Raw genomic sequence first — 14,359 nt, 5'->3', positions numbered from 1 at the left:
GTACAGGGGGGCTTAGGAGGAGAAGCTAAATACAAAGAGGATAGAAGAAGCAAACTTAGGGCTCGTTTGTCTCCCACTGAAGTCATGGCTTGTTTAATTCTTGCCTTTTAAATTTAAAGCAGCTGCTGCCGTTCGAACTGCGTAACTGAAATTTTTTAGCCACGTGGTGGCAAGTTTCCAGGCCACTAGCTTCCTATGCTTATTTGGCACTGACATTAATAATACCTCTGTTCAGTAACAAAGGGAAGTATTTTCATGACCATCTTTTTCCTAGCATGAAACCTTTAGATAATCAGTAAATTTTAATACTACTCTCCTCTGTGGGAAACTCTTAGATCAAAACCAAAGTATTCTCATCTAAGTTGCTAGTTTGCTTCATAAAAAGTCTTGGTGATCAGAAGTAGAGGAAACCTTTTCTTTATAGGAGCACATTTTGATTTCTGGACCAGTTTGTCTTGCATCGTTATTGCAGTTTACACGTTACACCCTAATAACAAAAACAACATTTCATGTACCCAAATATGATGAAAAGGATAGGGCTAACCTTCATGCTAAGTCTTACTGTTACAGTAACTGGAAGGGACTCTGTGGTAGTATTATTAAGTCCAGGCGAGCAAACAATAATCCTTTGCTTCTACTATATCTACAGGATGAAGCAGTTCTCAGAAGACTATTTCTCCCACCTCATACTTTCTATATTTTATTTAATTCAGGTTGTCTGTATTTTTTTTTCTCTTTTTATTTTTTTTTCCTCGGGGCGGGGGGGGGGGGCAGGATGTAAATAGACATCCCACTACCCTTCTACCAACCGCTCTTTGAACTGCAATTGCAACGTCAATACCTCTAAAAATCTTTTTTGTTTGTTTTTTTTTTGTTATAATCTGGCAGTATTAGTAGAACATAGGGTGGGGCACTCTGGGGATACTACAGACACAACATCAATTTAAAAAAACAGTAAACTTTTTTTTTTCAAAGAAGGGAAAAAATACTGTTGATTTGCTCATCTCTGCAGAAAAGACGGAGTTTATGCACAAAACAGTAAATGAATGAATGTAAGTGACACTATCCTCCCTGTAACTCTAAAATTGATCCTGGAACTTGCTCAAACAAAAATGTGAAAGAATGAAATGCAATATATCTGAGATTTAGAGTGACACATGCCTTTCTTTGATGACTGAGACTATCGAAGAATTAATCAAGGATCTGCAGAGTAGGCATGTATTGGCTTTTAGATTTCAATACCTCAACTGCCGTTTTAGTGGAAAATTAGAACCCATCTTTAAAAGTTTGACTTAATTTCCCGTAGTTGAAGCAGGAGTGAACACAAGTGGCTAAGGACATATTTAGGATCCAGCTAAATGTCTCAGCTTATGAGGTTTTTATTGAACCAAATAGAAAAGAGAGGAGGTGTTTAAGACAGGCTGAGGAAGAATGCCTAGGATTTCTACTTCCTGCAGATACGTTTGCCCTAGCTACTACAGTGAGAATGAATTAATCTTTTCCCAGTCTTATGAAAACTAGCCCCACCTCAGTCTTATTATAACATTATTATTACTACATGGAGTTTCACTTGGGATAAACTGGATTGTGTGATGGACAGTCAGTGTCCTCTACTGCCCTTACCCTAATCAGATGTCCCCTTGCAAACCTAGGATAGGGTGGGAAAGGTATGTAATGTGGCACCAGGTTCATTCATGCTCTTGCATTAGGATTTCTGCCTGTTTAGAGTGAGGTTTATGAAAATTTACTGCAAATTCAATAGGAAAGCACATGCAGCTTTGAAGAATTCAGCTATAAGTATCAGCCACGCAGCTGGCTGACCAGTATGGTGTGTGGAGCTCAGGAGCCTGACATGTCTACAGGTCATGATGGAGCATTTCATGCGGATATGTGTAGTCCCTGGGGACCAGCTGTCTATATTTAAAGATGGTGGTTGCTGTACTATCCACTACTTCAGGCTGAGAGGCCTATTGTTCATGCTACTCTTCTCCAAACAGCTTCATCATGACAGTTCAGAGACCTCCATTGCTTCATAAAATTAACCATGATAACCAGACATGAAATTGAAATTAAAAAAAAAAAAAAAAGTATATGCATACATTTTGAATACATCTTCTGTAGATCCACGTCCAGAAGTTTTAAGTGATCTTCCCTGACACACGTAGGTGAGAAAGCTTCTGAAGCGCCTGTGTGCTCTCTGACCGTTTCTTTTTTTCCTGAATACGTCAGTGCAAGTAAGTAGTAGGGTCTGACTGAAGCTTTGCTTAAGTCAGTTTGAGCTGTCTGCAGTTCCTCAGGGGCTGCATCTCACAGGGAGCTGGTGGTTGAACCCCATGGAGAAGAGCTGCTCTAAGGAGAACAGTTGACCAGAGCATTTGCACGTGCGCGGCTCGGGAAGGCACTCTGTACTCTTCAAACTGTAAGCTCACTTGAAGTCTTGTGGCCAATTAGAGTAGTGGGCAAGGACCACTTGCCTGTCAGGCTGCCAGTTTAGTAGGCTGGAGGACATCATAAACAAAAACTGCTTCTACAGAGGAGAAAGTAGTCTTCTCTTGCCAGCTAGTCCACTGCAGCCCCAGCCATCAGCCTGTGCAGGGTTCCTGGCTCTCAACGTGGTCAGTGCAATATACAGCCATGGCTGTCAGTCAGGTGCAGCTGCACCTTCTGAGATGAAAAAGAGCTCTTGATAATAAAAATGCTCCTTTTATGCATTTACCTTTTATTGTTTGTGATAGGTGATGGTGGTGTTACCAAATGGATGCCCTACCCCCACTGCCTTTTCTCACATGAAATTAAAAATTAAAACAAATTAAAACAAATTCTTCTGAGCCTTTAGGAACTTAGAGATTCTTTGCTAAAATGCCGACACAGGTTGCGGGGGGCGGGGGTTAAGACTAGCAAATTTAACTGTGAGAGACTAGCCTTATGTTCCCATTTGTGGAATTCCAAGAAAGTGGCTAATTGCCTTCCTCTGGATCTAAATTTGATTACAGGTGAATATTTCTGCTTGAAGTTATGTTCTGAAATAGAAAGGTGATACAATTTCTAGGCCGAAGTGGTGGCAGTGGAAGAGGCCAAGACTCTTGAATTTGTTTTAAAGAAATAATTATTTTACTCTACACTCTGTAACATATCTATTCTTATTTAGACCTACACATTGCATGTGATGAGTATGTAATAAAATTCATCAGAGAGAGAAGAGTCATTGTTTTTAAATCTAATGCTATTCATTGTGAGCAGCAGCCCATAATTAGTTTCTCTGGATACAGTCAGTCATGTAGTCACATCCACCCTAACTTGCATGTCCTGACATTCTGTTGTGGTTATGTTAACAAATAAGTTATAAAGATTCAAATGCTGTTACTTACTTTGCTACTTAAAAGCCTGTTGCATGCATGAGTACAGGTATTGCAGATTTATATGGTCATCGTCAAAAAAAAATAGCAGATTATTCTAATAATCTTGTTCTACTATTTTAAGCTATAACCTGTAATAGTAAACTAACAATTAATCAGACCATGTACTAATAATTTACTAGACCATGATAAGCTGTGTGTAAGTGTGTCCTTGGTATGAATTTTGACTTTGTATCAATCTGACAAGTAACAAAATCAATTAACTGTCTGGACTGGTTCCATGCTCTTTAAAAGATCCTATTCCATATGTATTTTTTTTCCAAATTAGGAAAAGTACACCTGAACATTTGATCACTTCATTCATTCACTCATTCATTCATTCATTCAAACACCACTGAAAGCAAAATCTATGTACTACCTCACAGGTTCTTGGATTTGAGAGTTTAGTGCGTAACCAGTGCAGCACAAAAATACTTGAACCATTGGGTGTGTACCATATACGCTTAGAGACAGGCAGGCTTGGAGTCAGTATCTTTCTACTTTTTTTTCACGGTTCTTTTGATCTGTCTGTAATTTTTTGACTCGTTTGTAGAATCTTTTGTAGAAACACTGTTCATACATTAAAAGATACCAATTTAAACCTTACTTTATAAAATTCAAATCTTTCCCAAAGAAGAGTTATTTCCAAAAACTAGTCAATATTCTCTGAAAGAATATTACCATATTTTCCTCATTTCCATGGATGGAGATATGAAAGCTTACAGTTTCAGCCATAGCATATTTTAGGTAAAGGTAGTTTTATATACTTACATAATGTCATGAGGGATTTTTTTGTCTTCCTCCCAAAATAACTTAAAAGAATGATGCAATATTAAAATGGATATCTGACAGCAGTTTAAAATTCAAAAACATGACAAATAAACACCCTTAAACAAAAAATAATATGGGAAATATTGGACTAATTACTCTAAAAATAAACAGCAACTTGTGTTTCTATGTATGTGAGTGGAAGCCCAGTGAATACGGAATTTACAGTATAATTACACAGTAGTTACATAATGCTATATAATTTAGTTGCCACAATGGCAAAGAGGAATATTGCTGCCTTGATGGATTGACAGGGTGTTTAGAAATTAATACATAACTTATCAGCAGAAGAAGGCATAACAATTTGACTAACTGTTGGAAATAACCTACATAATGACTTAAATTGAACATACCCACATGCAAACACTGGGCAATAACCGTGTAATAATTTCTACCCTTCCAGTAAATGATGTGTGCCATGTGTTTGTGAGATTTGCCGTATTCAAACAACTGATTTAACAGTGACATGAAACAGGCCAATTCTGCTGGCAGAATGTAGATACACACACACACACAGAGGCACAGAACTGCGTCGAAAGAAAATATCGCCTAATTATCAGTGAAAATGAAGCCTAATTCTAAATATATATATATTTTTAATTTAATGTTATCAACACTAATAAAAAAAGAGTACTATTATAGGCATTCATTTAAAATGGAACAAGGTTGCACAAACAAGAGCATGAAAATCAGCTTTGGGCTAAGCCCTATAAAGTGCACCAGGCATACAGGTCCATACCGATCCTGTTGCAGTAAGTGTGGATATGCAGTACCTGACAACATGCCTCTGACTGACCAAAGTTTTCAGCAAAAAGTATGGAATTTTATTTGCATCCTGTATGGCGATTTTTACCAGAAATTGACACATACTCACATTGCTACAAAAGTATGCTGCTTTCCCAATGTTTGCTGAACTTCACGACCTTTTAATAATAAAGCTTGAAATTAGCTTAGAAAACAACAGTGAAGAATCGAGTGCAAAATATAGTATTTTTGTACTCATAATACTAGATTTTTCTCTATTTTATGGAAAAGTGTTTTAAATCTATTGAATTTTTCTACTGTAGAGATCTTGTTTTATGAAAAATATTTAAGCATAGCTATTATTTTCACATACAAAGACCAAATTAAAATAGTGATAAATACATACATACATATAAATACAAATACATATATTTTTATATATACGCATGTATCTATATAGAAATATAGATACATATATATATATGGGTGTGTATATATATGTAGTTTTTAAAGCTGTGCCATTTTATTGGAGACAACAGTCTTGATTAGAGTGCACCTCCCATCAATAGCTTTGGGGTACCAGGCAACGCGCTGTGAGCACTGAATGAAAATGCAAATTTTCTTCTGTTTTTCCAAAATCTCATTAATGAATTCCAATTTTAGGTAATAAAATCCCTGGTCAGTCCTTCTTCCTCTTCCCCCATGGGATCAGCATCACATTGCAGCCTCTGAACTGGGGCCCCATACTAGAAACTATTGTAATCCTGGCGTAAGCTCCAACCTCTTCACTCACAACCTCTTCACTTACAACCTTGGTAATTAAATTATGGTAATTGTGTTGGTTAGATGAAACCACCAGATGCCATTAGTCTCTCATTTTTATCCAAACTCAATTTTGTCAAGTGTTTGAAGAGAGTGGTACCTTGGTCATTTGAGGATTGAGACCACTGTCTCAGTTACATTTTATTTCCTCACAAGAAGTCTCATATATTGAATTGCTAATATTATCTCAGTCACTTAACACTTTTTATTGTTTTTAAACCCCTTTTAATTATTCCAATCAAAAGGCAGAAATACATGTTACAGAAATTTTCCAACTTAGAAGCTGTTTGTATTTACATCATGCTGTTAAAGCAATAGATGTGCTGTATTGTATGCACTTTTCCCAAGACACATGAATCCTGTGAAACAGTATTAGCAATTTGGGTTCTTTTGCAATGAATTCTCTTTCATGTTATAACAAATGATGGCATGTAAAGACTCTCTTCCATCAAAACAACAAGAAACTGTTGAATGTACTTGAAATATGTATAGGAAAACCATCGTGAATACCATTATGTAAAAGCACAGATGAATGAACTGACTAATTAGTATATCATTCAAGAGTTTGCAGACTTGAAGGCTTACCTCCCCAAATAAAATGGTTCACTTTAAATAATGTCACAATTTAATTTTAGGTTATTTGATCATTCCATGGAAGGATTCAAAAACTGGGAGTTTATGACTACTCACTGCTGGAGTGAAAAAGCAGCAGGTGACTGGATCTTGGAAATCTGTGACACTCCATCTCAGCTGAGAAATTTCAAGACTCCAGGTATGACTCTAACATTTACTGGGGCTTAGTGAATTCAGAAGAATGCTTGCAGGTACTAGTACTGCCTTGACTGTTTTCCACCTTTTATTTACAACTGGAACATCTCACCAGCTTCAGTGTGAAGGCAGAGCTGTGACGAGCATTATTCTTAATTTCAGTTATCAATGCAATCTTCATTTTTGTGTTGCTGTTATTTGCCATTATTTGCCATACATGGTTCTCTTTTATTCTGAGCTTACTTCAGGTTTCCATAGAGAATTTCATCTTTTCAGGGGTAAACTGCCCTCTTTCTTGCAGTCACATGGGTTGCCTCAAAGGCCATTTAAAACTACATCATACCAGACATGAATTCTTCAAGCAGAGATGGACCCCTGGATCTCACAGCTTACCAAGACTCAGCGCTTTAAACAAAGCCAGATCTTTACTAGGTGCAATTTTCGAGGAAAAAGATACAGAACTGTACAAAACTGCATATGCCACATATGAAAGAAGTTATAGTATCTCCATACGCAGGCATCTTTTTTCTTGGATGTTGACTATGGATTTATCAGACAGTCTTCAACATAAGTTAGAGCAGCCCAGAGTTACTCTGCTGTATTCATATTGCCTGTGACTTTCGTGGCTGATATAAGGCCCATATTTACTTGGCCTATATCAGCTATATAGGGCCCATGTGTTTATTTACATGTTGTTTTTCCTTGCTTGGTATTTTTTATCCTACTCATAAGAAAACGTGGTATTTATCAGTGTTTATACAACAAGAAAATCCCACTATACAAGAGAAAGAAATTCATGGCTTGCTACCATGGGTAGGATGCATCGTGCTCCTGCGTGTATGGGCAGAGTGCTCAAACCCGGCATTCATTCACTCACAAACTGTGCTCCTAGTAAGAATTTTTGAGGCTGCAGACGTTATTCTGCTTTTAATTCCCACTGCACAGTTCAGTTTAATTCATATATTTCAGTATGAGCATTTTGAGAGAAGGGCTTTCAAAGACACTCATGGGAGTACATGCTTACTTCTATTTGCTGGTTATGAGACATGAGTATATACTTGCCTTTGGACTTACTGAAAATTTAAACCTTAAAAGACATTTTGAAATAGATACAGTATACACAGGCAAAAATACCACTGTTTATGCACAAGTTCTGAATAAAGTCCTTCCTTCTGAGCCCCACATCAAGGTAGGTGGAAACACTTTAATAAAAATAATCAAAGGTGAAATATCACTTAAACAAATAATCTAGATGAAAACATGTTAGAGAGACAAATACTGTTGATGTATAGGAAATCATATATAGCTAAATGCAAATTAACACTTACTCTGATTGGACAGCATGTCAGAATGCAATAATATTACATTGGAAGTGACAAATCTAGTTGATTAGTGTTTTCTCGTAGATAAAATTTAATTGTGAGATATATATTTAGGACTACGATGACATTACCAATAGAATTAGTTTATCATTCAGTGACATAAAAGATACATTCCATCTGAGACAGCTAAGTAAACTCACAAAGCAGTAAGAGTTTTCTAATTGATTTGCTAAAAATCAATTCTGAATTTTAGGACATAGATGTTAACTTAAAGTACTTCAAGCTATAAAAATATATCTTTGTGAACTTAACAATAGGGGATTTTTAAGTGTGTTTGTTCCTTAATTAGTAGGTTATTGGAAGTCATTAAAACTATTCAAATGAGCCTTGCTAAGTATAAGTACTTTTGTTTCTACTACCTGAAAAAGCACACATAAAGAAACATTGACTAAAATGCAAACTGAAGTGCTTAAAAACTTTGAGTTTAAAATAAGAAAGGCTAGCTTCATAGGGCATGTGCATGTAGTTGGCTGTTCTAGAAGAACGTTAATTGTTTTGATTCTATTTTGTCCAAGAAAGGCCCATTAATGTTTCTGCCACCAGATATGGAGATGCAGTACTTTGTCTTACTCTTGGTTGAAATTTGGTTTGTTAAATCATTCAGTTTGGAATGAAGGGTATGTGTAGTTCACCTGTTCAAGGTAAATGTGTTATACCGGGAGGCCACCTGGTCCAATCACTCCTGCAGCTTACTAACTCAGTAGCACTATTTCCATTGTGACTTAGAGCAAGCCAGGGCACAGGAGGAATTCCAATGTGTGAACATGGAGTTGTCCAGTCTCCTTCCTATTCCAAGTGGTGCATAAGCCAAACTCAACTTTGGACAAAAATGAACCCTCTTGTTTCAAAATTATGAAATTATTTTATGCTGCTTAGATAATTTTCTGTCTAAAAAATCTAGCACAGAGATGAGCCTCCCTCAACTGCTGTTGAAATCAATGGAATTGAATGAGAATTTTAATTCTTTATTTCGATTCTTCATTAGCTGAATTACATTCTTTTTAATGTATCATATAGCCCAGTAGCCAATCTCTCTGCTTTTTAAAAAAGTTTCTTTGCCTGTCTGGCCATCAAATCATGTTCTCTTATTGTCTGTCTCAGTTGTCTGCATAACCTCAATTTTTTTTAGGATGCTAAACTGGCAGTCATAAGCCAAAATTTTTACAACCTGTCATGTGAGGCCAATAAGTCCCTGTTGAAGACCAAGATAATCATTGTGATTTTAAAATTGCTGAGCAGTAAAAAACTTCTTATTAAAGTCTGTGGTAACTCTAGGGTGGCCAGTGTCATTTAAACATCAGCTGTATACTCAAGTGGTTAACTTTAAGCACAGCATTTTGAAAATCTTTATTACCATCCTCTAGAGCTCCGAAATAAAAAAACCAGCACTGCCAGTGTTTCAATTTTCACTTCATTTTATCTGCACTGACACTTCTCACCATGGTTTTGCAGTGGTGAAATGTTCTTAGCTAAAGTGATGTTAATTGCACCAGTAAACACAGAGCAAAGTTTCCAGTACACTACAAAGGGGTATTCATTAAATGTATTTGGAAAAGCAGCCACAGGCTATGAGCAGAACTGTTTAGGGACCCAGGGGGAGATTTGGTGTTTGCCCTTTTTTTTAATTTTCAGTGCTTTAGAATTTGATAGAGAGGAGGCATCAAACAACAGCTAAGTAATTTAATTTTAATCATATTACTGAAAAGAGACAAAAATCAATGATTTTAAACTCCATCTTGCACTTGTTATTCCTGACGCAGCCAGGAACATCTCTGGCTTGAAGGACAAGTTAGGGTGGCTCTTCACCTTTGCAGAACCACCAGAACGCAGTGGTTCATCCAACAGGCATAAAGGAGAGACACAGTGCAACACGTTTCAGCTCTTCCCCTCTTCTCTCTTCCCTGGCACACTCCCTGTTCTAAAGCCTAGAAAAGAGGTAGCATGGAGCCATTGTGCAAACAGCTGATCAGGGCTATTCTCCAGACATCTTTTACAGCCCTTTTATGTCACCAGGACAGTCTAAAAGTGGCCAGCTACATTTCCAGTTTTACACTTTAAAGCGTGTTCCCGCACGCTCTTGTTTTACATATGTAGTTGTGTAAGTCTTACTGATTTATTGATTTCAATGCTTTATATATACTCTTCTCAGTGCTACAGTGGCTAATCTCATGAGACTTGTGAATTTAGATTCTGGCTGATTGTATACTGTCCAGTAATATGTCCCCCATCTTTCTAGAGCAGTGGTTGCCCTGTGATGGAAGCTGTCCAGTAACACTTCTGTTCAGAAAGATTTGAAAGTGCCTGCTGTATATTAGTGGTGGATAAACTCAGCTGTTTGGGCATGTTGGCGTTAGCTTCCGCATTGAACAGACTGTGAAGTAAACAAAAGGTGCTTAAACACAATTTATGGTGCCTCTCTGGTTTATCACCATAGCCTGCAGTTTATCACACTGATATCACCATCATGCCTGTTTCTTGTTTCTGTTGTGTGCATGTGTTTGTTTAGCTATTGAAAGGTCTTATAATTAAGAGCTGCAGTTTTCCTGTAATCAAATTGAGAACAAAGAGCCAACATGTCATCATATCCCTCCATTGGCAAGGTAATGCCACATCTGTTACCCGTAAAGAAATGCAGGGTCCAGTTCATAAAAGTAGTACATGTGATTTCTGCATTTAATTCTGTAGAGTTTATGGAGGTGGACATGTGCTTGCTGTGAAACACTGTGATATACCCTGTCTCCTATACATACAGTATGGGACCTCTGTTACATACTAACAAGCAGGGCGAAGGATTATTCTAGCCAAGGGATGGAATCAGCCAGAAATGGGGAAAGAAAGATTTTGGCTTAAGTGTGCACACTTTGTTTATTCATTATAAAAGTGTGTGTGTATGTATATATACTTAGTTATTGAAATATTTTCATTGTGCAAATTAAACCTGCCTTGAGGCAGACTTCATTTATTTGCTGGCAAGTCACATGAATTTTTTCCCTCTTTATTTACTGAACCATTCTTAAAAGGCAACTAATCTCCTGAGAGACCCTGTAATGCTGTAGAAGTGGGTTAAAACACAAAAAAGACCGCGACTGTATATGGAGAAGCTGTAGCTTTGAAAAGGCTAGATGTAGAGATGACTGCATATCTGGTTAAAAATGAGCTCCCAGTGGGACTCCTTTCCCTAAAAAGATAAGTGCCTTTAAGGACCCAGCTGAGTCACTCTAAAGAACATGGAGAGGTAACTTGATCCCCACATGTCTATACAGGAAGAAATTATGTGATTTCCGTCTTTTTAACCTAGCGGGGACTAACAAGCTACATGGCTGTGAGGAAAAGACAAATTGAAAATAAGGTATATGCAGTTTTACAGCCAAAGTAATTAGCCAGTAGTTTGGCAGCAGGTGTGGTAGACTCTTCATCAGTTAACTTTTTAAATCAGGATTGAATGTCTCTTTAAAAAAAGTAATGCTTTTCTTTAGCTGTGAAAAGTTGGAAGCTAGTGTGTGAAACAACTGTCGTGTGATGTAGTCTGTTGTCTATAGTTTCTTCTCAAAAACTGAGTATAGAGCAGAGAAGATTTCATATGAAGTGTAGAAATTTCTGTCCCAGAAGGATTGAATTGGGTTGGCAAGAGACAGAGAGATAACAGAGATTCCCGTCTTTAACCCCAGTATAAACCATTTAAAAGAATTGGGCTGTCCTCTGTCAGGTAGTGGTTTTGCTTATTGTTGCTTACTGCTTGACGGATGAATGTAAAAGCAGAGAGATAATGTATTGCCATGGTCACATCAATGGAGGGTACCAGATTGCATTGGGAAAAATACAGAAAATCACTTGTAAAGGTCAAAGTAATTTGCTTGCACAGGTTGAAACAGTCCAAGTGAGCAATATGAAAGCTCAAGTTATTGAGTATCATCAAAATGAAAGAAGAGGAAGATTGCTTGAATTTAACTCTACGTGAAGTATACTAAGTGATTTTCTTCAGAAAAGACATACCTGGATTACATTTCTTTTTAAATAGTAGTTCTAAGGGAAGAGTATTTTAACCACAGAACAGCCTCCAAAACAGGATCTTTCAAATTCAGAAAGTAGATACTCCCTGCCTCTCTGTTCTTTCTCTTCTGATGAGAATTTAACATTTACAACTAGCTACTCCAAAATAGATAAATATAATCAAGAGAATAGCATAAGACCAAATTTGTGTTCCATCTTTTCAAGCAGGGATGTTGGGTTTATGCATCATTACTTTAGGCATTATTTCAAGCCTGAGTCCTTTTGCTCTTTCACAGAATTAATTCACCAGGTAGACAGAAAGGTGGGGACTGGAAGTTCACACTTTATGTCCTGACAGCCTGAACTGATGACTGATACACATATATCTTTCTATTTTTGCACAAAAAACCCCACCTTGCATCAGGCAGGGAAACAAATTATTCTTTCTTCACTCAAGTACTGAAAGGATAAAATATATCACTGAAAATGCAGTGATGTATCTGCCAAATAACTAGGGCAAATAAATAAGAAATTATGCTGGTTTGGGAGGGAACATTGATGTTTTATCATGGAGATTTTAAAAGAAGCTGTTTCCTGAAGATGTGTCCTGTAAACTACTGAAAAGTACTCCTGAGTAATAAACAAAATGTAACCCTTTCTTAAGTCAGAATTCTGAATACAGCCAGTTAGCTTAAAGATCTCAATAATAATTACTGGATAATTACTGTTCTGAGAGAAAGTGAATTCCAGAGCAAAAATTCCTTCCTGAGTACCATATACATTTTCCAAATAACTGTGCAGCCAAAGATTTTGTTGTTTATATTGAGTTCAACCTGTGGTGCAAACTTTTACTAGACCTACAAGAGGCTGGAGTGCAATGAAAATACTGTGTAAAAATCTGAATGAAGAAAGTATGATTTCTCAGTTTATAGTGAAGCAGTGATTGCACTATCTATATTAAACTAAAGACACTTATTTGAAAAGCAACATTTTCCATACCTCCTCACAAAGTCATGTTTACAAGTGACATGTTTTTGTAAGACACAGAAAATACAAATGGTTTCTAAAACTAGATTTTAAATACTTAACTTCTAGGCAAATTGAAAGAGTGGTCCTTAGTACTGTATGGAACATCCATCCAGCCTTACTCACCAAGAAATGATTTTCCAAAAGTGGAAAGAGTGCGCTCTAGTCCAGCTGAAGACCCTACAGAAGATTATGGAACAGATGACTATTCAGGTGTGTGAATTCATTTACTCTGATTGTGCATTTACTGAACACATATGAGGTTGAAGGAGTGACCTGGGACACTGCATATGTAAAATGTTCAGTGAAGTGGATTCTTAATTTAAGATCACAACTATTTGTTTCACAATTTAAATATTTTCATTTCATCCTTATGAGTTTGTAAGCATAGAGTTATATATTTTTAAGCTACACTATATATGATGAAGAATGCGCTGCTTTTCATATAAGTATTTAAAAATATATACACATACATATGCACACACACATATATATATGAAGAACATTATCTTCTACATCTGTGTTGTTTCTCACTGATCCCTATAGAAGTTTTTCAACCTCATCATTAGACTTTATTGGAATTAGATTTCTGGCACTGCAAAATAGGTCAAGTTTGCAGTTTCCTACACGTAATCCAACATTAAGAGCATCACGTAGATGGTTAAGGCTGATGAATCTTAAGTATAGCTCTGGCAAGCAAACAGCAGGACAAAGTTCAGTTTAGAAGTTTCTGTTATTACAGTATCTTGTCACAGCATGTCAGACCCACAGTCCCTATTTTAGATGAAGAGCTGCTGAACTCCTTGTTTTGGTAGGTGATGAAACATTACTATCTCTGCTGTAAAGGTCACTAACTCCTTAAGTTTTTGTTTGAAGCAAACTCACTTTGCTTCAAATTTACCTGATGTTAGGAGAAATTTCAAGGTGGCTGGCAAACTCAGTGCATTTCATTCACAAGAGAGCAGTGATCCTGAAAATTGTAACTTCGTGTACAGGCTTTGTTTGCCTACATAAAGGCAGGAGTTGATGGTTCTCTCCTCCAGTAGAAGGAAGGACCTATTTGAAAACTGTAAACATAAAATCATAGAATATCTCAAGTTGGAAGGTATCTGTAAGGATCATTGAGTCCAACATGAGTGCGGGTGAGATTAGCAAGAAAGACTTGCTAATCAGCAAGTACTAGCCAAGGCTTTTGCAGCATAGGAGGGAGCACAGAGGGAACTGCATCTGGACCCTAGTGGCTGGTTCAGTTGGGTTGTGGTAGCCAATTGGGCAAGTTGTTACCCAGTTGGTAACTATAGTAGCCACTGACCATGTTGTTTGTCATTTATGTTGACCTGCTTGGCATAATGCAAATAATTCCTTATTATGAATTACAGAAGCCTTTGCACATTTCTGAATAAA

General features: G+C 37.0%; 1 protein-coding gene across 4 annotated transcripts in view; it reads left to right on the top strand.

Moving 5' to 3' along the window:
• The window catches only part of PCSK5 (proprotein convertase subtilisin/kexin type 5), a 255,951-nt gene that overhangs the window by 163,440 nt on the left and 78,152 nt on the right, over positions 1-14,359 (top strand). For all 4 annotated transcript variants that reach the window (XM_054810046.1, XM_054810045.1, XM_054810047.1 and 1 more), the window contains 2 exons: positions 6,425-6,561; positions 13,025-13,168. In XM_054810046.1, coding sequence (XP_054666021.1) covers positions 6,425-6,561; positions 13,025-13,168 — 281 coding nt within the window. The remainder of the gene's footprint in view (positions 1-6,424; positions 6,562-13,024; positions 13,169-14,359) is intronic.

The sequence above is a fragment of the Grus americana genome, chromosome Z (assembly GCF_028858705.1).
Source record: "Grus americana isolate bGruAme1 chromosome Z, bGruAme1.mat, whole genome shotgun sequence".
NCBI classification, from domain to species: domain Eukaryota; kingdom Metazoa; phylum Chordata; class Aves; order Gruiformes; family Gruidae; genus Grus; species Grus americana.
The sequence above is the reverse complement of the archived record's forward strand: the minus strand, read 5'-3'. Positions and strand labels throughout refer to the sequence as shown.